Raw genomic sequence first — 23,259 nt, 5'->3', positions numbered from 1 at the left:
TGCTTGTCTGAATGTGTGCTTGTATGCATTTAGTCTGACAGCATTTCGCTGGGTTGTGCCAGCTGGCGGTGAGGTGGTACTCAAGATCTGGTTCTACTCAGAGTCACCAGGAACTTTTAAACATACCTTCAACTTTGAGATAGTCGGGACCCGGAGACTCAACCAGCTCATCTGCAGAGGAGTTTCTACTTATCCTTCCATCAGCAGTGATTACATGTCAGTCTGCGTAGTGTGATGAACTAATGTAGTGAAATAACTGCAAACGGGGAGGTTGTAGTTGGCGTGTTGTGTTCTGCCTCACTTTGTAAAAATCTAGATCTATTTTTCACAGATGAATTAAGTTTGAAGCTTTTTAATAGTCTGACTTTTTGTGTGTGATTTCCACAGGACTGTGTTTCCCCACAGTAAGAAAGTCACTCAAACTAAAGAGGGGCTTCTGAAGACCTATGTAATTAAACCTGGATACTTTGAGTTTGGACCTTTGCTCTGTGGCAAGACCAGAGACAGGTGAGAGGCAGAACGATGGCTATAAATGGTTTCATGTGGTTGTGGCTTTCTTTGTATTTACAGATTCACGTGTGTGTTTTCTAGATACAAGGAAAACAGGTACCCCGAGAACTCAGAGAAGCTGGTGATTCACAATAACTCATGTCTGGAGGCTGAGGTCCAATTCAGTTTCAAGCATGATACGCAGGCCACCACATATCTGTTGGACCCCCCAGCCATGACCCTCAAACCGAACCAGAAACAGGTAGAATAGCACTAATGCTGTCTGATAATTTTACTCTACTTTCTCTACTTACATTTAAATACTTTTCCACCCTACAAGGAGTTGACGCTTTGGTCGTACCCAACAAAAGTAGGACAAATGAAGGACGGCTTGATTTGCCAGATCAAAGACAATCCTGAGCTTGTGGTCATTGAGCTTTCGTGCTGGGGCGTTCGGCCAGAGTTGGAGTTGGAAAGCAAGCATTTGCACTTTGACAGGATTTTGCTGCACAGGTACCAACATATACCGCAGTAATTCAGGGAACACGGATAACTATTGCTCAGTTTACAGATTCAAAAGTGAATTTGAAAAAAAAAAAAACCATGAAGAATTTTCTCAAAAGAAAGGAGCTTCAATGATAAAATATGCCACAGTGGATAATTTGGGATTTCTCTCTCTTCACCCAACCTTTTTTATCCTGCCCAGGAGGGACAGCCGCAGCATTATGATGTATAATAAGACAGCTCTGCCAGTGTCCTGGAGATTGCAGGGTGTGGAAGAGTTGGGTGATGAGTTCACTGTGCCACAAGATCAGGGCATCATCTCACCTAACTCTTCTTTCCCTTTGAGCTTGCGCTTCAGAGCCCGAAGGCCACTCAATATTAAGAGAATCTTGCGTCTGGAGGTAGAGTACAACCAGAGCAGTACTCATGCTGTAGTTAATAAATAACATGAAATAAATGAATATATTATAGACATGTTATACACACAGAAGTGCATCATGTGGGTTTTTTTCCAGGTAGCCGATGTGGAGAAAATCCTAGGTGTTGTATACACTGAAAATATTCAGGTTACTGCCGAAGCCTATGACGTGGACCTGGAAATCAGTCCAGGTACAAATGAAACAGCTTTTCGTTTAAATGTGAAAGTGAATGTGGGCCTTTTATTGATTTAAATGCAGTAAACAATCCGATTTTGACCATTTTGAACCTGCACTTCCATTCTCCACATTTTATGCAAAAGAAGGAGTCACATAAAAATGATATTTAAGTTGAAAAAATGTAACAAGGATGTTACAGTAACTGAAAATCCATCATACAGACATTGTTATATACATTTATATTTCCTTAAATAATGAAAATTAAGTAGAGCTGCCTTTTTATCATGAGGAAATATTTTTGTCACAGAGAACCGGCATCTAACGCAGCTAAGGACCATTAACAGATAGCACTGCAAAATGACTGACTGAGTGGGTGGCAGGATATAATAACCACCAATAATGTACTACATGCTCATGTTTCTATGTCAGATGGCTGTCTTAATTTTGGAACCATCAGAGTCTTTGAGGATGTCAGACTGTCACTCAGATTGAAAAACCAAGGAAAATATGAAGTATCTTACAAGTGAGTTTAAACTGATAGTTTTTGCAATATTTTATTCATATAAAGGTTTTCATGGAACGGTCATTTAATTTTATTGTTCTCTTATCACAAGGTTTAATGTTGAGCAGACAGACCCAGCGCAGCCAGACCTAAACTCCATTTTCAAAGTGTCTCCTCAGTGTGGTAGTCTGATGCCCAACAAGCCCGCAACAGTGAACATCCTCTTCAAACCTGATGTGGAAGTGTTCATTAAAGACCAACCTATCCTGCCTTGCCAGGTTCGATCCATAAAAAGTAAAAACTTTATTTAAAAGATTTAAATAATTGATAGCTGACACTGAGTGAGCTAATCTTTTGCAGGTGATTGAACCGAGCATTGGGACAGGAGGAGAAACTGTAGCTATCGTGGCGATCAGGGTTTCAGCCCGATCTGTTTTCACCAGGTGAAGGCCGATTCACGCTTTCACTAATTCTGCACTATTAATATATTATTTATTAATAGTGCAGAAACATTATTGTATTATCGTATTATAGTATAGAATTTGAAAAACTGTGTTTCTTTCATCTCATTTCCAGCCTCTTATTTTGCTCATATGAAGCAGCTTAGCAGTTGTTTTTTTGTTTTTGGTGTTTTATGTTCGTCTCTCTTCAGGTACAAGATCACACCTTCATCCGACTTGAACTTTGGTCCTCTGATCTATGGCAACAAGAAAAGCCAAAGCTTCACCATAGAAAACAATGGGGTCTTTGAGGCCTCTTTCACCATCTGCCGCATGATCACAGATCCCGTGAGGACAGGGTAGGCCAACAGAACACACGAAAACAACACATCCAGCACATGTTATTTTAAAGATATTTTATTTGCTCCACCATTTTTAGTTTTAGTGTTCACAAAACAAAATTTTGTAACATTTATTGTTAATAAATTGTGTATTTTTTTTCTCTTTACATTCTGGTCTCAGGGGTCCAGGTAAGACTATATCAAGAGAGACCCTTTCAGGGAGGCCCAATGCTGCCAAAATACCACCAGAATCCTTTCAGAGTTTTCTTCAGGTGAGAGAACACTGGTGAATTTCACACCAGTGACAGTGCCTGATAGATGGTCCTGTTTGTGGTTTTACAGTCATTGGACTCTTCATTAATTTTCTTAGAGTTACATTTTCTGTTTATTTTGAGATTAGTCAAGCTAATAATTAACACATGAATAATCACAAAACAGTCCTGACATTTTTTCTTTCAGTTCCTTTGAGTTGTTATGGATTTACAAAAGTAAAACAGACAAAATAGACACTGAAAAGGTCTATAAAGTGAATTAATAAGAAACACGATAAAACCCCTTAATTTTAACAGGGAAGCAATACAAAAAACGGTGATGATGGTCATGAAATAAAATTGTGTATAATTTAGTGTCTTTGATTTTTATGCTTAATAGTTTGTAAAGCAAAATAAACTAAATTCTGCTCTTTGACATTAAATTTGATTTCTTTTTGTAAGTACTCCTTTCAGTATTCTCATCACCTCTCCTTGCTTCTTCTGATTTTCCTGAATTCTTCCAGAATCGCCTCAGCGTGGGTATGTTCTCAGTGTCTCCCTGCATTGGGAGCCTACAGCCAGGGTCTCAGCAGCTGGTGACAGTGGACTGTGCAGCTGAACAGCTGGGCAGGTGGAGCCAGGGTCTGCACATTGACATCATTGGGCGTGACCCCTCAGACCATCCTGATGGCATACCCTACACACTGCTGGCTGAAGTCTGCAAGCCAGGTGAGAGCTGCATGATTCTTTTTTGATCAGTAAAGCTGGTCAGGCTCAGCTCTACAGTCCTGAAATTACCAAAGGCATGTTAAAAAGATTTTTGATCAAAGATCAAATTCTGTTCTAAACTTACTGCTAGCCGTTCTTTGACTTAAATCATATTATATCTAGCTCTTTTTTTTTGGTTTCTAGGCATAGTATTGGATATGGCCTCCATCTTTGAGGAACACCATCTGTGCTGCAGCAGTAGCCAGCTTTCTTCAGAGCAGTTTTGCAATGCTAAAGGGATTTTTGTGCTGGATGAAAATAAGTTTATCTTCAACAAAATCCTGGTGGGTCAAACCAGCCGAGCTCGCTTCAAACTCACCAACAGCAGCAAGGTCCCCTGCATGCTCAGCTTGGCCATCAGAAGTGCTGGGCCTAAGGTGAAGTGTTTAAAGTCACAAGGATAAATGTATATCGGACTGTTTCTGTCTATCATAATGTAGGTAGAAGTTTGAGTCTAAAATATGTATGTTTTACAGTCATCCCGACACATTGAGGTCTTTGACTTGCCTGTGACAACACTGAGCATTCCCAGCCTCTCGCACGCGTTTGCTGTTGTCACCTTCACACCTCAGGCAATGCAGCATTACAGTGTTGTGTTTGAGGCCAAGGTGGAGGGAAGTGGAAGGTAAAGAAGCAAATGACTGTGTATGCCACTGCGGTGGTGTTGTCTTTAGTTTTTCTATCCCTTTTTTAATCCCTGTTACTACTGTATATAATAACAATAACAGCACCGGTTGTTTTCTGCTGCTGACTTCTCCCACCCTGCTCTCTTCTCTCTGCTGGATTAAGAGTGACACCCACAATTAAGACCAGCGTGCTGGAGTTTGACCTTTTGGGACAAGGCACTCTGCCCAGTGTTTGTGTGGTACGTCCAGGTCTGAGGAGCAGTAAAGGAAGCCCAGTGCTGCACTTCAGACGGGTACCAGTAGGGCGCAGACATATCCGACCCCTGGTGCTGTTAAATAATGGAAATGTTCCAGCTGAGGTGAGAAGAAGGAAATTTGTCTGTTTATCCATTTTAAATTCAGTAAAACCAAATTATACCAAAATATAAATATTATTATTTACAATGCATTCAGAAACATAACAAACAGTCTAGGTAGGATTTCATGAATAATGAATGTGTTTTCTGAAAATGTGTATAGGTCCAGATTGACATGCTGGATGAGCATGGTGTGTTCACCCTAAAAGCTGCGTCTGACAACATTAACGCCTCAGTGGACTCCACACAGCGTGCTTCAGGTAAATAAAACTTGTATTTGTGAAACAACACCTACAGAAAAGTGCACTGTAATTTTAACTGTAATGTTTTAATGCTCGTTTTACCACGGCACTCTGAAAATACAGCTGACATTTCTTTAATCTAAGTCTGAGTTCTTAAGGCTGTAGTGTGACTTTCTCTCCTAAGTGGCCATCTTAACATTGCTGGGTACTGTCTTACATATTGTTGTAACTATTCATCGCATTAGCTGGCAGTTCTTTATAGTCCATGAGCATCAACGTGACCTTATTGCAAGAACTTCCCATTCAATTTATGTCCCAATTTATGATTTATAGATCCTAACCGACATGACTCGGTTTTACCCTGTCTTTTCTTTGAGGTCAAGTGTGATCTTGTTTTAGTTTAACAAATGCACTGAAAACTAGTGGGTGAGGCTTTAAACCATTCACACTTCCCACTCCTCAATGGTTTCTGACATTTTTCCTTCTCCACAGAGCACAAATCGGTGCACAGAGTAAACCTAAAGCTGAAGAGTAATGAACCAGTGGAGATTGAGGTTGGCTTCTGCTCTGATAAACCCTTGAGTGTCAAGGCAAAAATGTCACTGCAAGTGAAGGACAACCAGCAGAGCAACACTACAATAGAAGTAACAGGAGAGGCTTACCAGCCAATCGTCTCTCTAGATCACATCAGCAGGTCGTTGCAGGATATAGATCATGAAGATGAAAAAGAAGGTATGGCATAAGATTCTTTTACAAAACCTCCTAATCTTGTGATTTAGTTCAACAGAAGCTTGAGTCTTTTATTAAAGACCTAATTTCTCATTTATAGGTAATTATGAGGTGCTGGATTTTGGTGACTGCCATGTAAACGTTCCATACAAAGAAAGTTTTACTATGACCAACCACAGCAGCAGCCAGGTGCTGAGGTTTGAGTGGCCCCCTAGTGGACCTCATGTCAGCTTTTCACCACAGGTAAAATATCAACAAAGTGGCAGAGGCTGTCAAAACTGTTAAATGGTGGAGCCAAAAAATACTTTTTCATAGCAGTGATAAAATGTGCATTGTCAAAAGTTGCTGGTTAGTTTGGCATTATTTTTGAAACAAAATAATGCCTCAGTGCAATCAGCATTTCTCTTGTGCAATAATTAAATAATTTGTGGTTTTAAATATGTACCAATGACTTTATATTCATTTATTTATTATACTTGCTCTTTTTAAACTTTGTATTGATGTTTGTTTTGTTTTTATGTGAGCTTGTGCAACATAATTTCGTTCTGCGTTGAATATTTGAGGTAGTGCTGACAATGACAATAAAAATAATCTTGAATCAAACCAGCGTCAACAAATAGTAAATACAGCTATAGACATTATTTCTGAACACACGCAGTTCCTTTCCTAAGACATTGATTGTAGTAATTTTACATTTTCTCTTGCTTGTTTTACTGCCAGCTCAGGAAAACATTTAGCTGCTTGTTGTTACAGGTGGGACACCTTCATGCTGGTTGCTCTAAGGAAGTAATTGTCACATTTAGCTCCAGCAAGGCAGTGACTCTGTCTCAGCTGCAAATGAGATGTAAGGTTTGCCAGGTGGAGTTCCAGCAGCCTGTAGAGGAGGTAGCTGACTGGGATGACCGACACAAGACGGTACACTGGCTGAGTTCTTCAGAGAAAGCTTCAGATGCATCCAAACAGGCTGTAAAGGACAAGGTACATGTGGGCCCTAGCTTATTGTGTTAGAGAGACAAGTGGTGTCAAATGCTGTATAGGGAGACAAGTTAATAAATCACATTCTTTTATCCAGGTGATAAGAACAGATCCTGAGCCTTGCTGCTCTGTGGTCGACGGCTCTCAGGTGGAGCTTGAATTACGCATCAGTGCTGTCTGCGACTATGTGAAGTTAAGCTGCAGCACAGACACCATCCTCTTTGAGAACACCATGCTTTTCCAAACCAGGCTGCAGCAGTAAGTCAGGTTTTGTGTACAACATATTCCAAGTCATCAAACCTAATAATATATAACATGGTATTCTTGTGAAACATTATTTGGGGTTTCTTATTCATCAGATAGAAATGAAAATACTAAAGATCAAAAAGATAGCCACTAAAGGCTTATATGTGATGTATATCTAACATTACATTCCTCAACAGTGGGCACCATAAATGTAAATTCAAAAATATGTCTTTCTTTCTGAGTATTTCTGAGTGTTACTTTTTTTGTTGTCTGCACACACGCACGTAGACTGCAGGTTGTGAATGAGGGAAGTTTGAAGGTGGAATTCTCCTGGGAAGTTCTCATGGATCCAAGCAGCAATATTGTCAGCTGTGACCAAGAAGGTACGACAGAAATATTATATCATCAATATTATTGGGTCAACTTGTCATTGTTGGATTTGATCCTGAAAATAAGTGCTATTTCTTTCTGTACCTACACGTGAATACTTTAAAACCTGGACTTGACTCTGTGTAAATGTCTACATGTGGTGTTTAACAGAGGGGACCTCGACTTCTCGACCTGGCAGCAGATCAGCAGGATCGCTGACTGAAGCCCGTCCTCTGGCGAACTTGTTGTCACTTCTAATGTTGAACCCTGAGCTTCCTCCTTTCAGCATTGAACCCAGCGTAGGGACCATGAAGCCGGGTGCCAGGCAGAACTTCACTGTTCGCTTTTTACCCCTGCAGGTGTCCACTTTTCAGGGAAAGCTGTTTTGCAGGTAAGGGAAGTGTAACATTTCCATGCAGGTAAACGTTTAACTAGGTATTTTCTTCATGTTTTTTGAAAATGGCGTCAATGGTTTGAATGCTTTTCTTTCCTTTTTGTGGGTATGCACTTTTCTTCCAGTATTCAGAACTTGCAGGATGGGGAACAGGCCCCGTGTATCTCAGTGTGTGGCCGCAGCCTTTTGCCCCAATTCCACTTTGACCTGGAAGATTCAGACTACATCAGTGGGAACCGTCGTAACTCTGAATTCAGTGGCCCTCTGGACCCAAACACCAGAATTTTGGAGATTCATGCCATTGGTTTGTCTGTACCATCAACAAGGTAATAGCAAGTAAGGTTAGAACTTCTATCTCTGTCAGTGTAACCCGGGATGTTTCATGCTCTCGGTTGACTTTTTAGGTCTTTTAGTGTGGTGAACCCAACCAGTAAGCCCTACTCATTCAAATGGAGGTGTAAGGACAAAAGTAGGAGCCATTTCCACTGTCTCGTTCCATCTGGTGTCATTCCCCCTGGGAACAAAGCAGAAGTAAGAATAGACAGAGTGCAGCCCACATAACAGTGATGGTCTTTTCGTCGTAAAGTATCTCACAGAGTGTACTACCTGATTCCCATCTTGATCTCATTTTCTCCATTTGTCAGTCTTGGGTTCTCTTCTTTTACCTTTATCTGTCTTTATTCATCTCACTCACTCCACGTGTTTTTCTTGAACTAACAGTATATAGCATTATGACCACCTGCCTGATATCTAGCCCCCCCACCCCCACCCCCACCACCACCTCTCTTTTGCCATGAAAATACCAAATAACTGTGATGCACTGGGTATTCTGATACCTTTCTATCAGAACCACCATTAACGTTTTTGGCAATTTGAGCTCCAGTAACTTGTATGTTTTCATGAATGAGTCTTGGCCACCCCTGAACCTGCTTTGTCTGCTTTGTTTGCAGGTGTGTTTTGAGTATGTTGCCGAGCAGCTGGATGCAGTGGAGTCCTTCTGGACCTTCATTGTTGACACTCTCTCGCTATCTGTTCCCTTCCTATGTGTGGGCACTGCTAGAGAACCAATCACCTATCTCGACAGACCTCACTTTGACTTTGGGGAACTGCTTCTTGGTAATTCAGTTTTAATATATACAAAAGCAAACGTTCAAATAATCCCTTATACTCATACTTTGTGCGTATTTGCTTCTTTTGATGGTAAAATTAGATGATTTTTTGTCTTTAACTGGCTTGGCTAATGAAATGCAACAAAGAATACATGTCATTCAATTGAGCATAGATTTACAGCAAGTGTGATGATGTCCTGCTCTGCCAACTCAGTCCCTGCCTGCATCAGCTGATGGCTCTACCAATGCCCTTCCACAAATCCAGTTGGCAGCTCTCACACAGGGCATGCTACCTAAGTTTCTTTAGCCTGCCTACGGTTGATGTGCATCTGCAAGCTGCTTTGCAACCCACTTCCAACACAGCTCCTCTTTCAGTTTATGCCTTAAGATTAGTAAATATACTGTCTCTAATGATATCTTGGTGTTAATGGCAGATGTGTTGCCACAATAGGTGTTTCTAAGAATAAATTAATCTATCACATTCTGATACAGATTACTTTGAATTTTTCCATGTACTCTTAAAGGACAAAAAGTGGAACAGGCAGTTAATTTTGTGAGTGAAGAGGAAGAGCCCTTCCATTTCTCCGTGGTTCCTTCATCTCTTTTCTGTGAAGACCAGCAATCGAGGCTCATATTGGAGCCCATGACTGGCACAGTGGCACCCCAAAACAGGTTAATGACATTATAATCTTAATTAGATAGCGATGAAATATGCTCCCCAATGGCATGTTATAGAAAGTCCAAGAGAAAACTGCATCAGATAATTGTAAACTGTTTTGTGCAGGTTGCCATTATTGGTGTCGTTCACACCTTCCTGTGAAGGTTATGTGAGTTTCAAAGTGGTTCTGAGGGTGAAGAAGAAGTCAGAGCCACTCACACTGATCATTAAGGCTGATTGTTTCACCCTGAGCACTTCTGTACAAGTTGAGAAGCCAGAGGGGGGCCTCAAAATGATTGCCCCCAACCACCAAGAAACTCTGGACTTTGGGGAGGTGAGATGATACAGACAAAAATATTCATATGTATATATGTACAGTCACCTTCCTTTACATGACAACTTAGAGCTTCCTGTGTGTCTTTCTGTACAGGTGGGGATTTCAGAGCAATCCACTTTTACTTTTCTGGTGTCCAATCTGTCAAGATTCATCCTGGAAGTGAACTTTGAACTAACGGGTCCCAAAGCACTGCAACAGCACTTAGTCACAAAAACACAAAATGCTGCCATCGATGCTGGGAAGCAGCTGCAGTCTTCACTGTGTTTTTCCCCCCAGTGCATTTGCAACCTCAAAGACGTCAAACTAAATATCAAGGTAATAGGCTGGTGTGGATTTTTACAGAAGTAACATGCTTTAAAGGATCATCGAGGCTTTTAAGACTAAAGGAAAACATCATGCTTGTAGTTCTCTTTTAAGAAAAGCTCATGTACATGTAGGCAGTTTGGCTGAAGTTATCATTTTCATTAGCAGTTATTGTTATACCATAAAAATAGATCATCTTTTAGAACTAAGTCTGTCTATCTGAGTATTGTGTGATGTTTTTTTTTGTTTCCTTGCTGACAGTTTAACCAAAAGGCATTTCCAGTGGAAATGGGCTGACATATCCTGAGCATAACCATGTATAATGTGTCTTTGTAGCTTATCAAGGTCGTGCTAAAACATTTTTTGACAGATTTTCGAGCGCCGTGTACTACATAAAATTGGTTTGAGGTCTGTGAGCACAACCAGAATACATAAGGCGCACAGGATTATAAGGAGCACTGTCCATTTTTCAGACAATCAAAGGATTTTAAGAGCGACTTATTTTCCGAAAAACACGGTAATAACGACGGCCTGCTTGCATGCCCTACCAAAAAATGTGCTTTGGTGTGTATCTGACGGATGAAAGCCAAACCAGTTCCACACCACTGAAGTTGCACCATTTTTACAAACCAATTCTGGTTCATCTGTTTCATTCGACGATCCTCTTTCGCCTTCTCATTCTCCGTCGCCGCCATGCTTTTTCTGCCATGTGCGTATGAAAACAAAGGCGAAATGTGCGTTTTACCCATATTCTATCGCGACATTTTATTTTCTTATCATTGCCTAACACTATACCGGTATTACCGTGAACGGTATGATATGGCCCAGCCTTAGGTGTGAAAGATAATAATTATTGAGTTTTGCTTTCTGGGCATTTCCCTTTCTGATGTAAATTTCTTCTTGATTCATCTCATCAGGTGAAACATGGGCCAACATTTGCCTTTGATATAAAAGGCAAGGCTGTATCACCCAGTCTCGAATTCTCCTCTATCAAGCTTAACTTTGGGAAGTGCTTCTTGTACTGTCCTGGTATGGAACCGGCAACTCAGACCCTAGTGTTAAGGAACAATGGCAAGAGGGACATCAGGTGTGTTTAAGTCTCCGAACCATAAGCATGATTTTTTTATGAACTATTGGATTAGAGTTCGCATATTTATTAATATAATATAATATGTAATATTAATATTATATTAACACATAATGTTTTGCTGCAAATATCATCAAAGCAGAACAGATTTATTTTAAAATGTAAGGTAACTGACATTTGATATTTCTTATCTCTAAACTAGTTTTCTGGATTTATGGTAACTTAATGTTAAACAGTTGTTGTCGTAGTTTGAATTCCAGTTTTTCTAGGATTCAAGGTTCTTCAAACATTCAAAAGCTGTTACTGGTTTTACTCTTATCTGGCTCGTTGGCTGGTCCTGTCCTGGCCAACTCGGCATGATGCGTGGGAAGAAGAGGGAGACACTGCTGTAACTTTTCCTGAAGCAGATCTTTAATTCTTTTCATATAGGGTAGCAACATGACAATATCAGTTACACTCAAACATGTGCACATTCAAAACACTTTACAGTTGATTACAGTAACTTAATGACTGTGTCAGCCCTTCATGGTGGTTGCAGCTCAATGTCACATAATCTTGTCCCAGGCTTCCTACAACAGGAAGTAACATCACACAGAAGGTCCAGAAACAAGAGGATCATTTAGAGCCTGATTGATAAATTGCTTTTAATTCAATTTAGAATTTTTACTCAGCATTTTTTCAGTGTCGCAGTTTAAAAATACGCTTTTTTTAACTGCTGCAGCAAACCATGGATTACTCATTTACATTCTGCTCGAATCAGCCAGTTGTTGTATTTGTTCAGTTTATATGTTGCCACTGGGAAACTGCAGATTTTGATGTTGCATAGTTTATTTCTGTTTGACAAACTTTGCAAAATCAACACTCAGAACATCGTAAAAGGATGTTTCTCCTGCCTCTTCTTTACTTTTTAATTTGTGTTTATCATTCGTCCCAAATACAAATACTAGCATATCGCTAATATCGCTGATAGTGACGCCACCAATATATCAGTCAGGCTCTAGTATCATTCAGATTTTTGTTTTTTTGTGTCAGGTAACTCTGAGAACAGCACGTTGCTGTGTAGATAAACAAAAATTTGACTCACAGAATCTGATCCTTCAAATCTTGTGCTTTCAGCAGGATGCCTCAGTTCTGTTTCTCTCCACCACTCAGTTGTTACTATAATCAGAATAAATGAGACTTTGAGAGTCTAAAATTAGATTCCTGTCTTCTGCTCCTCAGCATCCAGTGCCAGTTCAAGAACACTGCTTTCTTGGAGATGGACTTCCATGCAGATATTTTGTCACCTGCTGGTGTAAAAGAGATACCATTCACCTTTTATCCTCGTGAGCCATGTCAGTACCACGAGAAGCTCACCTTCATCTTAAACAGCTGTGTCACAAAACAGGTGGAGATACTGGGGCAGGGCATCGAGATGAAGGTGAGAACCACTGTGCATGTGGTGGACTCAACAACTATATTTAGGTTTTTCGTCAAAATACAATTTTGTCGTAAAAAAAAAAGATAATAATTAAAATGATATTTAAAATAATAAAATTAGCACAAAGAGCAACAATAATAATAAAAGAGTATAAAATGATAATTAGAATTACATTTAATACAATAAAATCAGCACATTAGATTAAAACAATAAAATCAGGGTCAGACTGTGTCATAAGCCAAGGAGTAAAAATGGGTTTTAAAAGTGGACAGTGAAGAGGCCTCTCCAATGTGCTGGGGCAGATTGTTCCACAGATTAGGAGCCGCAATAGAGAAGGCCCTGTCCCTTCTGAGCTTTCTCTTGTACCTGGGTACGTCGTCGCGAGCTCCCCCAAGCAACGGCTTTCTTCTGTGTTTAATTTTACTTTTCCTTTATTTTTTCACGAGCAGCACTTGTCTCCTTGTGTACGACCGACAAACCTTACTGGACATAAAAGACGGTCTTTCTTATAACTTTCCGGAGTTCAAGTTTTGCAACACGGACGCTCCGTTTGCAGACCCCCCATTCATCTCACCTGAGACGCCTTTGTTCTCTGGCCCTGGAGGCCGCAAACGCCGACGCAGAGGGAGAAGATCTGGCGTTCTGGTTCGACTGAGACGGCGCACTTACAGACCATCGTTACAGTGAGAGATGCGGGACTGCTGCGTGATCTGCCTCACAGAAACCTGGCTATCGGACAAAGTACCGGACTCCGCAATACAACTGCCGGGGTTCTCTGTGCACCGCGCGGACAGGTCACAGGATCTTACTGGGAAAAGCAGAGGCGGTGGTGTGTGTTTCATGATCAACAACAGCTGGTGTGATTATGCGAACGTGCACCCGGTCAAATCCTTCTGCTCACCGGACCTGGAGTACCTGATGATTAAGTGCCGGCCATTCTGGCTACCGAGGGAATTTACAGCAGTGATTATTACGGCTGTTTACATTCCCCCACAAGCCGACACTGACCGTGCACTCAGGGAACTGTACAGCGCGATCAGCAGCGAGGAAACCGCACACCCAGAGGCAGCGTTTATCACAGCCGGAGACTTTAATAAGGGAAACCTGAAGAAAGTCTCATCAAAACTCCATCAACACATCCTTTTTAACACACGCGGAAACCGGCTACTCGACCACTGTTACACCTCTTTCCGGGATGCGTACAAAGCCCTCCCCCGCGCCCCATTCGGCCAATCAGATCACTGCTCCATCCTGCTCCTGCCCGCCTACAGGCAGAAGCTGAAACAGGAAGCTCCAACCCGGAGGGCGGTGCACTGTTGGACGGACCAATCGGAGTCTGCGCTGCGGGACTGTTTTGATCACGCGGACTGGGAAATGTTTCACGTGGCCGCCAGAGACATTGATGAATACACAGACTCAGTCTGTGGATTTATCAGGAAATGCGTGGAAGATGTCGTCCCATCCAGAACAGTCAAATCCTTCCCAAATCAAAAACCCTGGATTAACGTAGATGTTCGCGCGGCACTGGCGGCACGGAACACCGCCTTTGCCTCCGCGAACACATCGGACTACAAACACGCACATTACCAACTCCGGAAGACGATCAAAGCAGCCAAACGTGAGTACAGGGACAGGGTGGAGCAACAGTTTGACAACCCTCGGAGTATGTGGCAGGGACTAAACACGATCACAGACTTTAGAGGGAAAACCAGCACACCGCAGACCACGGCCTCTCTGTGTCAGGATCTAAACGTATTCTACGCTAGATTCGACGCAGCGAACACCATGAGACCGGACAGTGTGCGCACCGCGGATGACGTCAGTGCGCACACTGTGTCTGAGGAGGATGTGCGGAAGTGCTTCAGGAAGGTGAACGCACGCAAAGCTACTGGTCCGGACGGGATTCCCGGCCGCGTCCTCAAGTCATGCACGGCTCAGCTGGCTGGAGTGTTCACGCACATCTTCAACCTTTCCCTCTCTCCGTCTGTAGTCCCAGCCTGCTTCAAAATGGCCACCATCGTCCCTGTACCCAAATCCTCCACCATCTCCTCATTGAACGACTGGCGACCTGTAGCCCTGACCCCCATCGTAAGCAAATGCTTCGAGAAGCTGGTCAGGGACTTCATCTGCTCTGCACTACCCGACTCACTGGACCCTCTACAGTTTGCATACCGCCACAACAGGTCCACTGATGATGCCATAGCCCTGACACTACACACTGCCCTGTCACACCTGGAGAAGAGAGACACGTATGTGAGGATGCTGTTTGTAGATTACAGCTCAGCATTCAATACCATCGTTCCCTCGAAGCTGGACAGGAAACTGCAGGATCTAGGACTGAGCAGCTCCCTCTGCAGCTGGATCCTTAGCTTCCTGTCTGACAGACGCCAGGTGGTCAGACTGGGCAGCATCACCTCATCCCCCATCACACTGAACACTGGTGCTCCACAGGGGTGTGTACTGAGCCCTCTCCTGTACTCACTCTACAGCTACGACTGCACAGCCACTAACAGCTCCAACATCATTGTGAAGTTTGCGGACGACACTACAGTGGTGGGTCTTATCACCAACGGTGATGAGACGGCTTACAGGGAGGAGGTCAGCGCCCTGACCCACTGGTGTCAAGACAACCATCTCACCCTCAACGTCGCAAAGACAAAGGCGTTGATAGTGGACTTCCGGAGGTGCAGAGAAGTACACACCCCCATCACCATCAACGGCGCTGCTGTGGAGAGAGTGAGCAGCTTCCGGTTCCTTGGTGTACATCTGGCTGAGGATCTTACGTGGTCAGTACACACAAACAAAACAGTGAAGAAGGCGCAGCAGCGCCTCTTCTTTCTCAGGAGACTGAAAAGATTCGGCATGAGCCCCCGCATCCTCAGGACCTTCTATCACTGTGCCATTGAGAGCATCCTCACTGGATGCATCACCACCTGGTATGGCAACAGCACCGCCTACAACTGCAAAGCTCTCCAGCGAGTAGTGCGGTGCTCTGAACGGATAATTGGAGGTGAGCTTCCCTCCCTCCAAGACATCTACAGGAAGCGCTGCCTGAGGAAAGCGGGGAGGATCATCAAGGACTCCAGTCACCCCAGCCATAAACTGTTCAGACTGCTTCCATCAGGAAGGAGGTTCTGCAGCATCCGGTCCCGAACCAGCAGACTGAGAGACAGCTTTTTCCATCAGGCCATCAGACTGCTGAACACGTCATAGACACCTCAGCTTCACTGCTGGAACTTCAACATTATGCACTCCACACTGTATATACAGTGGGGCAAAAAAGTATTTAGTCAGCCACCGATTGTGCAAGTTCCCCCACCTAAAATGATGACAGAGGTCAGTAATTTGCACCAGTGGTACACTTCAACTGTGAGAGACAGAATGTGAAAAAAAAATCCATGAATTCACATGGTAGGATTTGTAAAGAATTTATTCGTAAATCAGGGTGGAAAATAAGTATTTGGTCAATAACAAAAATACAACTCAATACTTTGTAACATAACCTTTGTTGGCAATAACAGAGGTCAAACGTTTACTATAGGTCTTCACCAGGTTTGCACACACAGTAGCTGGTATTTTGGCCCATTCCTCCATGCAGATCTTCTCGAGAGCAGTGATGTTTTGGGGCCGTCGCCGAGCAACACGGACTTTCAACTCCCGCCACGGATTTTCTATGGGGTCGAGGTCTGGAGACTGGCTAGGCCACTCCAGGACTTTCAAATGCTTCTTACGGAGCCACTCCTTTGTTGCCCGGGCGGTGTGTTTTGGATCATTGTCATGTTGGAAGACCCAGCCTCGTTTCATCTTCAAAGTTCTCACTGATGGAAGGAGGTTTTGGCTCAAAATCTCACGATACATGGCCCCATTCATTCTGTCCTTAACACGGATCAGTCGTCCTGTCCCCTTGGCAGAAAAACAGCCCCATAGCATGATGTTTCCACCCCCATGCTTCACAGTAGGTATGGTGTTCTTGGGATGCAACTCAGTATTCTTCTTCCTCCAAACACGACGAGTTGAGTTTATACCAAAAAGTTCTACTTTGGTTTCATCTGACCACATGACATTCTCCCAATCCTCTGCTGTATCATCCATGTGCTCTCTGGCAAACTTCAGACGGGCCTGGACATGCACTGGCTTCAGCAGCGGAACACGTCTGGCACTGCGGGATTTGATTCCCTGCCGTTGTAGTGTGTTACTGATGGTGACCTTTGTTACTTTGGTCCCAGCTCTCTGCAGGTCATTCGCCAGGTCCCCCCGTGTGGTTCTGGGATCTTTACTCACCGTTCTTATGATCATTTTGACCCCACGGGATGAGATCTTGTGTGGAGCCCCAGATCGTGGGAGATTATCAGTGGTCTTGTATGTCTTCCATTTTCTGATGATTGCTCCCACAGTTGATTTTTTTCACACCAAGCTGCTTGCCTATTGTAGATTCACTCTTCCCAGTCTGGTGCAGGTCTACAATACTTTTCCTGGTGTCCTTCGAAAGCTCTTTGGTCTTGGCCATGGCGGAGTTTGGAGTCTGACTGTTTAAGGCTGTGGACAGGTGTCTTTTATACAGATGATGAGTTCAAACAGGTGCCATTCATACAGGTAACGAGTGGGGGACAGAAAAGCGTCTTACAGAAGACGTTACAGGTCTGTGAGGGCCAGAGATTTTCCTTGTTTGAGGTGACCAAATACTTATTTTCCACCCTGATTTACGAATAAATTCTTTACAAATCCTACCATGTGAATTCATGGATTTTTTTTTCACATTCTGTCTCTCACAGTTGAAGTGTACCTCTGGTGCAAATTACTGACCTCTGTCATCATTTTAAGTGGGGGAACTTGCACAATCGGTGGCTGACTAAATACTTTTTTGCCCCACTGTAAATGCCACTTGTTTTGCACATATTCAACTCTGTATATTTTATATATTTTATTATTATTATTATTATTATTATTATTATTTTTTTTTTTTTTACTATTTAATTTGTAAAAATGTGTATACACACACACACACACACACACACACACACACACGTAGGAAAATATTTAGTATACACATCCAGAAATGCATATACTATTATATATTGTACATATATTTATTAGTTTCAGGTTGGCCATTCTTGTATTTTGCTCGTTTGTGTTGTTGTGTTTGCACATCTCTGTTGCTTGTGGGGCTCGCACACAAGAATTTCACTCGCATGTGCTGTGCCAGTGTGCCTGCGCATGTGATGTGACAATAAAAGTGATTTGATTTGATTTGATTTGATTTGACCTCCAGGAGCAGCTTGTCAGCCTACACCTAGAACATAGATTGAATACCCACCTCACAGTGGTTATGGATGGATTAAAAGGCATCTTTTAGATCTAATATGGGCTTATATCAATATAGCATTTAACTGTATTATGTGTTTGAAAAAAGCAACTTGAACACATGTAAGATTTATAAAATCAAGCTACATATTTAATAATTTTATTGATATTAGATTTTCAAAAACCTGGATCCAATGTGAAGATGCTCTGATGTCCACCGGCTTCATAATTTGACCATAAAATGTATCAAAATCAGTATGTTTTTAATATCATATCCTGACTTTTTGTAGCTGGAAGTTGAGCATCCAAGGCAGAAGAAGGTGAAATTGGGACCTCTGAAACTGGGTCAGAAGATGAAAAAACAGGTGGTTCTAGTAAACCGCAGCAGTATCGACCTTTCTTGCACCCTAATGCTCAGCACAGATACACCAATTGATCAGAAGGTATGCAGACAGACAACGCAGGCAAGATATGCATAAACAGCAGTCCACTCGAGCAGCACTTCATGTCACCCTCTCTCCCAGGATCTGTGTTTCAGTCCAGAAGGTGAGCTGAAGCTGAAGTCTAGTGGCGGATCATGTAATGTTCAGATCCATTTCTCACCTCATCAGCGCATTCGTCCCTTCATTGCTGAGCTGCAGGCAAAGTGTTTAGGCTTGATCCAACCCCTGCTGACCATCCAAGGCTCTTGCCAGGTACATAAATTTCACTGTGAAACAGATAATCTGTTTCTTTATGTGTCTTGATCAGCATCAGCTTCTAGGAGTAAATTGTCACATAAAATATTTTTTAATAAACCTTTCCTTCAGACTTCCTTTAAAAAAGTTCTGAATATAGACTGTATTACTAATATGAATTAAACTGAATGCCATGATCTTATAACAACGATTACCGTTAACATAATTCACAAAAAACTACCAGGGTGTTGAAGTTCAGCTGGACCAGGACTGCCTTTCCTTTGGAGCTGTGGTCCAGCACTGCCAGGTCAAGAAGAAGATTGTCATGACGAATACTGGCGACAGTAGTGCCAGGTAAGGTTAGATGCTACCAGCAAACAAATCTCCACACAGACACACAGTATTGTATTATTGCAATCAGGTGTCACATGCACAGGATTATATCCTCCTATTTGCTTTTTACTTTTCAATCCACCTTCTTACAGGTTTAACTGGAAAACAGAGGATTTTCCTGCAGAGTTGTCCATTGTGCCATTAAAAGGATTTATCAACCCAGGGATGGAAGTTTCCTTTCAAGTGACGTTTGCCCCTGTGGAGCTGCGTAACGACACAAGATATGAGAATCTGTCCTGCTTTGTGGAGGGTTCCTCGTCACCCATCACCTTTACTGTCACTGGCTCCTGCATCGCCACCTCCACCAGCAGAGAGGTTTGACTGAAGCACCTTTTCAGACAAATACAGTGTTGAGTAATATAGTAAACAAACAAAAAAAACCATCTGATTGATCATTGGATAGTTACTTGTTAAGAGCTATTTCAGGTTAACTGAATGCTTTTGAAGACCAGTGAGGATGAGAATGTGTCATATTTACATGATGCATGTATGTGATCTAACTTTTAAAAACCACTGACTTACATGTGTAAGTGATTATTTGTGCTATTGAGTTAAAAGTGAGAGACTTTGATCTTACCTTTCAGTATTCACATGCAGAGCAGCAGTGCTTTATGTATTCAGTAAACTAACGAATTCTGTTTCCATTTAATTATTTTAAATAACCACATGGCATGGCATAGTTTCAGGTTTCTAATACAAATCTGCTCACTCACATGGGACAGTGTTTCCAGTAACCAGTCAATAAATTCAATAAATTTGAAACCAGATGATGGCACAATAGTAAAGATGACTGTGAGTGTTTCAGATTGTAGGAATGGTTAGAGGTCAACATCAGGCGATGTGAAACATATATAAGAGTTTTTAAAAAATATTACTTGGCTTCAATGAGCTCTGTAACACTAATGTCTACAAGAAGTCTATCTAGAGATTGAGTTGAAGGTAATCTAATTTTTTACCATAACACAGGAATTAATTTCTCATATCAGCAGATGTAGCTCAGATGTGGGAAGATTATGTTTTGACATCAGAAGTTTAAACTTCACACATCATCTGTTCTTTGTAATGTCAGCGCCTTTGAGCCATCTGTCACTGAACTGTTGCTGCCATCTCTCTGTGTGCAGGTGGTGAATTTTGTTTGCCCAGTTCGTGGCTCTCACACTCAGACCCTGTCTGTGCTCAACCCCACAAACCAGGGTTACAGCATCGCACCTGTCATTGAGGGTGAGCACTGGAGTGCTGCACTCTCTGTGAACTTCGAGCCCCACCAGAACACGGCATTCACGATCACCTATCGACCTATGACCATGACTACTTCTGGAAAAAAACATCAGGTAGAGGAGCAGTGCCATTTTAGTGGCACTGAGTTAAATATGAAATGCATGTAGATACGATTGATTGATTAAATGGATTTAATCCCTGAAAATTGTACATTTGTCTTTCCTTTTGCACAGGGATCAGTCTTTTTTGCTTTTCCCGATGGGACAGGCATGCTGTACTCCTTGCAGGGAACTGCTGATCCTCCTAAAGCAGAGGACACTATTGTGCACGAGCTGCCGGCAAAAACTAGCCACACCGTGCTGCTCCCTGTGCACAACTGGCTCTCTAGGCAACAGCGGTAAAACACTTAAGACCACATTTACTAATCAGGGTAAAAACACTGAAAGGTGTGGTTATATTTATGGGGAAGTTGCACTGTTTTCTAAGCACATATTGTTTATTTATGTGTAATAAAACTTTATTTAGGAAAAATGTGTTTTTGCAGGTTAATAATGTAATTGCATTGATCAGAACAAACACAAACAACCGCTTCAAACTAACAAACAAATACAAAACATCAAAATAAGAAATGGGCTGCTATTAAAACTTCTCGAGGTATGATTACTGTCAGGATAAGGTCCAAATTCAGCATCATCATCCTTGCATTATCTTTTTTCTTCAGCCATATTTGTTGAAATTCCTGCCACAGAAGCCACAGAATGTTGAAAAGAACCTAATGCCAAAAACTGAAATTTAAGTTTTGTTGCTGCTGATATTGTGTGTCTCCTTTAGTTTGGAGGTCCCAGGTGGCTTGGTATAAGTTTTTTTCAGCCTGATATTTTTATTAAAGTTTTTGCATCGACTTTTACAAAAGACAAATTGAACAATATGCCGTTTTCTTTTTAAAGAACATAAAGCAATATAAGACATACACTCCCACCTCATAATTATAGCAGTACCAGTGGGTGTACAAACAGAAAAAGGAAAAAATCCAATCTAATAATACTAGTAACAAACCCTAGGTTACAAGACAACAGTTCCTGAGTGTACAAGGGAGATGTGGAGAGTATCCAAAACCCCCACCTCCACACAGACACATAAAAACCAAAACACACAAAAAAAAAACAACAAAAAAAAAAACCCACACATGATAAATGGTCAACTTAGTTATAGGGATAAATCAATTCTGTTAGAGAAAAGAAATATGTATAAAGTAGTTAAATAAATACCATCATAGAGCGCAGGCACAATAGAATCCATATAAGTTTAAGTTTTTATAACATCTTTGTCTGGATTTCCAAATAAAGTGGCACGAGTGCAGAAACGTCTCCTAAATCTCTGCAGCAGTAACTGACACATTCAAGTGTAAAAAATAATATATGTTGTTTTTTCTCCTACTTTAAATTAGAGATGGCACGATACCACTTTTTTATGTCCGATACCGATATCATAAATTTGGATATCTGCCGATACCGATAGGAATCCGATATAGTGTTTTTTAATCAACAAAACTGTTTTTTAAAATATCTTGCTGCATTTTGCAAGTCTGCAAGTTCATACTCAAGTTTAAAACAACAACTACACTAAAGCTATTCTGTTATACCTGTATACAAAAAAAATATTTCATAGTTCAGCAATACTGATCAATCTAATAAACTTAAACCTACACCATCCTCCCTATACGGGCGACCGTGGCTCAGGGGGTTGGGAATCGCATCTGTAACCGGAAGGTCGCTGGTTCGATCCCTGGGCTCTCTGTCCTGGTCGTTGTGTCCCTGGGCAAGACACTTTACCCTACTTGCCTACTGGTGTTGGCCAGAGGGGCCGATGGTGCGATATGGCAGCCTCGCTTCTGTCAGTCTGCCCCAGGGCAGCTGTGGCTACAACTGTAGCTTGCCTCCACCAGTGTATGAATGTGAGAGTGAATGAATAGTGGTATTGTAAAGCGCTTTGGGTGCCTTGAAAAGCGCTATATAAATCCAATCCATTATTATTATTCTGGTATTTTAAAGAGTACTTAAAATACATGTTTAGAAAAGTATGTCTTTGTGCCCCCTTTTCACTGTTCATGCCCTATCGGCCCCCCTGGCTAAACTTTGCTAGATCCGCCCCTGCACAGTTACCAGCCGTCAGCTACGTAGAAAAAGATCCTGGTGTAGAAAGTAATATTAAATAAATTCTAACAACAGCTTATCAAGCTTAAACGTTCTGCTGTTGTTCAGCCGCTGGTTTCCTCTTTCTGGTGCAAAGTGGGCCAAAAACAAACAAGAGAGACGGACTCGGGACAGAAAAGCCGATCAGCTGATCATTAGCAGTTTCACGATTGAAGTAGCAACAGGAGAGCGAGAGGCAGTCGCTTGTTAAGCTTAACGTGGGAATGCTTTACAAACATTCAGAGATGGACTTACACACTTGCTTTACTTCTCTCGGGGATAACTTTGTCGGAGATGAAATGCCAGGTTGCTAGCGAAGCTCCACATGCTATCCAGACCACCGACAGGTCCCGCATGCCACAGCCGCTCTATCACGTGATGCATACTGCTCCGACTGCTAACGTTCTGAGGCGAGTTATGGCGTGTTGCAAGTTTTGTGAGGTGCTTTCGTGATATTTAATGGATCGGATTACATTTTTTATTTTTCTCCGATATCCGATCCAGTAATTTAGGTCAGTATCAGACCGATACCGATACGTAATATCGGATCGGTCCATCTCTACTATAAATTGCATGTTGCCAATGTTAAAAATCTGTTATTAAATATTTAGCAGCAAAATATACCACTGTCTTTACCAGCTAGTTTTTGTTTTTTTTTAATATGTGTATGCTGCCTAAACTGACCCAGAGATAAAAACTGTAGCTGGGTGAAGTGGAAATCGAAAATTTAAATATT

At 41.9% G+C, this 23,259-nt stretch overlaps 1 protein-coding gene across 2 annotated transcripts in view; it reads left to right on the top strand.

The window, feature by feature from the left end:
• The window catches only part of hydin (HYDIN axonemal central pair apparatus protein), a 59,358-nt gene that overhangs the window by 33,867 nt on the left and 2,232 nt on the right, over positions 1-23,259 (top strand). The window contains exons 53-88 of one of the 2 annotated variants that reach the window (XM_076874732.1): positions 34-216; positions 388-507; positions 592-751; positions 830-1,002; positions 1,196-1,394; positions 1,509-1,602; positions 2,019-2,112; positions 2,204-2,369; positions 2,452-2,534; positions 2,744-2,890; positions 3,054-3,144; positions 3,648-3,852; positions 4,036-4,268; positions 4,368-4,516; positions 4,681-4,876; positions 5,037-5,133; positions 5,608-5,847; positions 5,945-6,087; positions 6,598-6,822; positions 6,917-7,077; positions 7,354-7,448; positions 7,606-7,825; positions 7,954-8,154; positions 8,242-8,359; positions 8,779-8,944; positions 9,462-9,609; positions 9,722-9,929; positions 10,026-10,247; positions 11,153-11,322; positions 12,544-12,742; positions 18,334-18,486; positions 18,568-18,738; positions 18,965-19,074; positions 19,206-19,428; positions 20,235-20,444; positions 20,565-20,728. In XM_076874732.1, the coding sequence (XP_076730847.1) occupies positions 34-216; positions 388-507; positions 592-751; positions 830-1,002; positions 1,196-1,394; positions 1,509-1,602; positions 2,019-2,112; positions 2,204-2,369; positions 2,452-2,534; positions 2,744-2,890; positions 3,054-3,144; positions 3,648-3,852; positions 4,036-4,268; positions 4,368-4,516; positions 4,681-4,876; positions 5,037-5,133; positions 5,608-5,847; positions 5,945-6,087; positions 6,598-6,822; positions 6,917-7,077; positions 7,354-7,448; positions 7,606-7,825; positions 7,954-8,154; positions 8,242-8,359; positions 8,779-8,944; positions 9,462-9,609; positions 9,722-9,929; positions 10,026-10,247; positions 11,153-11,322; positions 12,544-12,742; positions 18,334-18,486; positions 18,568-18,738; positions 18,965-19,074; positions 19,206-19,428; positions 20,235-20,444; positions 20,565-20,728 (5,937 nt within the window). Of the gene's footprint in view, positions 1-33; positions 217-387; positions 508-591; positions 752-829; positions 1,003-1,195; positions 1,395-1,508; positions 1,603-2,018; positions 2,113-2,203; positions 2,370-2,451; positions 2,535-2,743; positions 2,891-3,053; positions 3,145-3,647; positions 3,853-4,035; positions 4,269-4,367; positions 4,517-4,680; positions 4,877-5,036; positions 5,134-5,607; positions 5,848-5,944; positions 6,088-6,597; positions 6,823-6,916; positions 7,078-7,353; positions 7,449-7,605; positions 7,826-7,953; positions 8,155-8,232; positions 8,360-8,778; positions 8,945-9,461; positions 9,610-9,721; positions 9,930-10,025; positions 10,248-11,152; positions 11,323-12,543; positions 12,743-18,333; positions 18,487-18,567; positions 18,739-18,964; positions 19,075-19,205; positions 19,429-20,234; positions 20,445-20,564; positions 20,729-23,259 lie in introns of both variants that reach the window. The other variant, XM_024801042.2, reaches the window with a different exon arrangement.

Source organism: Maylandia zebra, linkage group LG16, assembly GCF_041146795.1.
Source record: "Maylandia zebra isolate NMK-2024a linkage group LG16, Mzebra_GT3a, whole genome shotgun sequence".
NCBI lineage: Eukaryota > Metazoa > Chordata > Actinopteri > Cichliformes > Cichlidae > Maylandia > Maylandia zebra.
The sequence above is the reverse complement of the archived record's forward strand: the minus strand, read 5'-3'. Positions and strand labels throughout refer to the sequence as shown.